Source organism: Octopus bimaculoides, chromosome 15 (genome assembly GCF_001194135.2).
Source record: "Octopus bimaculoides isolate UCB-OBI-ISO-001 chromosome 15, ASM119413v2, whole genome shotgun sequence".
Classification (NCBI taxonomy): domain Eukaryota; kingdom Metazoa; phylum Mollusca; class Cephalopoda; order Octopoda; family Octopodidae; genus Octopus; species Octopus bimaculoides.
Window position 1 is genome coordinate 26237232 of NC_068995.1, and position 3315 is coordinate 26240546.

Below are 3315 nucleotides of genomic sequence, written 5' to 3' on the forward strand. Positions count from 1 at the left end.
TGAAAATAAAATAATTTGGAAATTCATACTATAAACACTTATTAAAAAATCTGTGTGAAGCTTTCTTAAATTACAAAGTATGTTTTTTTCTTTTTAGTTTACACAGCCATCACAGATACATTCAATTTCAACAAATGTGATTTGTGTTTAGTTTTCTTTCTTCTTCTCTTTATCTCGTGTAACTTCTGGCTAATTCTGTCATTTCAATTTGATCTTTCGTTTTCCCACAGGCATGTTCATAAAAATGATCTATCTACAAAAAAAAAAAAAACAGTTAAAAGAATAAAGATTTACAGCTTGTGTAATTTCATTCTCTCATTCATGAACAGTGTACAATCCTCAATAATCATGTTTATAATGAGGAAAACAATTAGTTTTTAAATCTCTGAGCGAGAAGTAACATGGGAGTCCTGATTACAATAATGTTACTACTTTTTTTGCCCCAGATAAACATCTTTTCCAGCTGACTACCGATGTACAACATGTTTATAATGCTCTTTAGAAGACTAATAGTCACTTGAACATTGGATAGTTTTCACAAATTGGAAATAGATGACACCACTTGTATGAGAGTGATATTTGTTTACAATTATCATGTCATCCATCTAAGTAGAACTGAGGCTGTCAAGCCTTCCCCCACAACTCATCTGTTCTCTTCACTTCCCACCAAACAGAACTGATATCCTTTGTGTCCAACTCATTCCCTATCTCTAATCATCTGTCACACTATTCTGTGTCATATTCATATTGTACCTGGACCTCACACCTCATTTTTCTGTCTTTTCATTTTCCAGGTGGACAAGCCATGTATGCACCTCTTCAATAAGACACCAGCTCTTCTCCCTCTATCATAGTTTCTTACTCCAGTCTATACTCTGCTCAGTTGAGGAGTCTTATCTTGTGGGTACTTCATGACTTCACCAGTGCTAGTGCCACATAAAAAGCAACTAGTATACTCTGTTAAGTAGTTCACATTAAGAAGAGCATCTAGCTGAAGAAGCCATGCTTAAACACAGAGAACCTGACAGAGCCCTCTACTCATATGTTCTTGTCAAAGAGTCCAACCCATACAAACATGGAAAAAGGGACTTTAAATGATATGAAACAGGCTTCTTTCAGTTTTCATCAACCAAATCTCACTAGGATTGGCTGGTTAAAGGATTTAGTAGACAATACTTGCCCAAGATGCCATGTGGTGAGAGCAGGCTTCTTAACACAGTCAAGCTTGCGCCTATACACAACACAGATCAGATGGAATTTGAGGGAGATTTTCTATGGCATGATGCCCTTCTTGTTGCCAACCCTCACCTGTTTCCAAGCAAGGTAACATTTCGCCATGACTGGACATGTTTTCACAGAAGACTGAAAATGAAGGATACTGCTTATACAACAGTGATACTCATTTCCAACAGTTGTATAATGTCAACACAAAGAAACAAATACACACAAACACATCCAATGGGCTTCTTTCAGTTTCCACCTACCAAATCGACTCAAACGGCTTTGGCTGGTAGAAGATATTTGCTCAAGAGGTCATGCAGTGGGACTAAACCCAAATCCATGTAGTTGGTTAGCAAACTTCTTAATCACACAACCAAGTTTGTACCTACGATACATATATACACAGCGCTCTCTCTCTCTCTCTCTCTCTCTCTCTCTCTCTCTCTATATATATATATATATATATATATTGATGAAAGGAAGAAAATGACAAATTATGGATGTATAAATAATTTATTTGTATGATATAATGAGGCTGAACGATTTTTTTTTATAAAAACAATACCAATAAATTATAGAGCTCTAAAAGAAATGGCAAATGACAACATATGTTTCAATTCATGCCCCAAGGTGAATAGTAATTCTAAGAATTTGGGTAGGGAAGAATTATACAATAAAATAAATGAAAGATAAATTAGATAGTAAAAAAATATTAGTTGACCATTATAGATGAATAATTTTCATCGGTTTGGTAATAGATACAGTTCAGGAAATCTATGGATGCATAGTGTTCACATCATATTGTGTCATATTTAAAATCAGGTATAGACAAAAGTTTGAAAAATCTGACCATTATGATATGTATCTTAAAAGCCTTACATGTGAACCCTTATTTGTCAATATATAAGATGTATATATTCATATTTATGTATTTATACATTCATAGGAAACCCCTAGTTTGGAGATTTGAGGTTCAAGGAATTAAGTAATTTATTAATATCTCTAATACTACCCATGTATAAATAAAACTCCCATATTGTTAACCTAATTTTTGACAATGTGTATAAGGGACCCTTATACACATTAAAATATGGTACTTCAATATATATGTGTACATACTTACTCATATACACACATATGCATATATTCACACAATATACACACACACACTCAAAATATATATATTTATTAAATTTAGTTTTATTTATCTATTATCAGAAAGGTTAAGTTGTTAGAGTTATGTCATTGGAAGTTTAATATCTAGAATTGATCAGTTAGATCAACTAAAAAGAAAAATTGAATGAGAGAGTGAAGGGGAAAAAAAAATAAAATATAATATAATGAAATAAAATTTAGAATATATGGAAGCATATATTGGGTATTTGTTATAATATAGCATAATATGTTTGCAATTATTAATTATTAACTAAATGAATAAGTAAATTGGAGATCATTTCATTATAAGTAGGAATAGCATATTACGTTACAAGAAGAAAAAAAACACAGTATTTGTATTTATGATTGATTGCTTTTTTGCTAAGGTAGATTACATTAGAACTATTTATCAGTTAAATGAAGTGTTGGTATTTGAAGATGATTTAACAAATCTTTCAACCTCATTATATCATATGAATAAAATTATTTATACATCCATAATTCTCCATTTTCATCCTTTCATCATTATTAACAATACGTATTACTATAATAATTCCTAACATATTGCTGAAACTTTCTCCTTATATGATAGTGATTAACCAGTGAAATTTTTGGATTATTTTACCCCTAATGAGGACTTGACATCCTTGAATTGACTATATATATATATATATATATCATCATCATCATCGTTTAACATCCGCTTTCCATGCTAGCATGAGTTGGACGATTTGACTGAGGACTGGTGAACCAGATGGCTACACCAGGCTCCAATCTGATTTGGCAGAGTTTCTACAGCTCGATGCCCTTCCTAACGCCAACCACTCCAAGAGTGTAGTGGGTGCTTTTACATGCCACCGGCACGAAGGCCAGTAAGGTGGTACTGGCAATGGCCACGCTCAAAATGGTGTATTTTACGTGCCACCTGCACAGGAGCCA

General features: G+C 32.9%; 1 protein-coding gene across 2 annotated transcripts in view; it reads right to left on the reverse strand.

Moving 5' to 3' along the window:
- Window positions 1-151: 151 nt before the first annotated feature.
- LOC106883872 (myb protein) overlaps window positions 152-3315 on the reverse strand; it is a 161502-nt gene continuing 158338 nt past the window's right edge. For both annotated transcript variants that reach the window (XM_052973208.1, XM_052973207.1), the window contains exon 16: window positions 152-253. In XM_052973208.1, the coding sequence (XP_052829168.1) occupies window positions 170-253 (84 nt within the window). In that variant the 3' untranslated portion in view covers window positions 152-169. The remainder of the gene's footprint in view (window positions 254-3315) is intronic.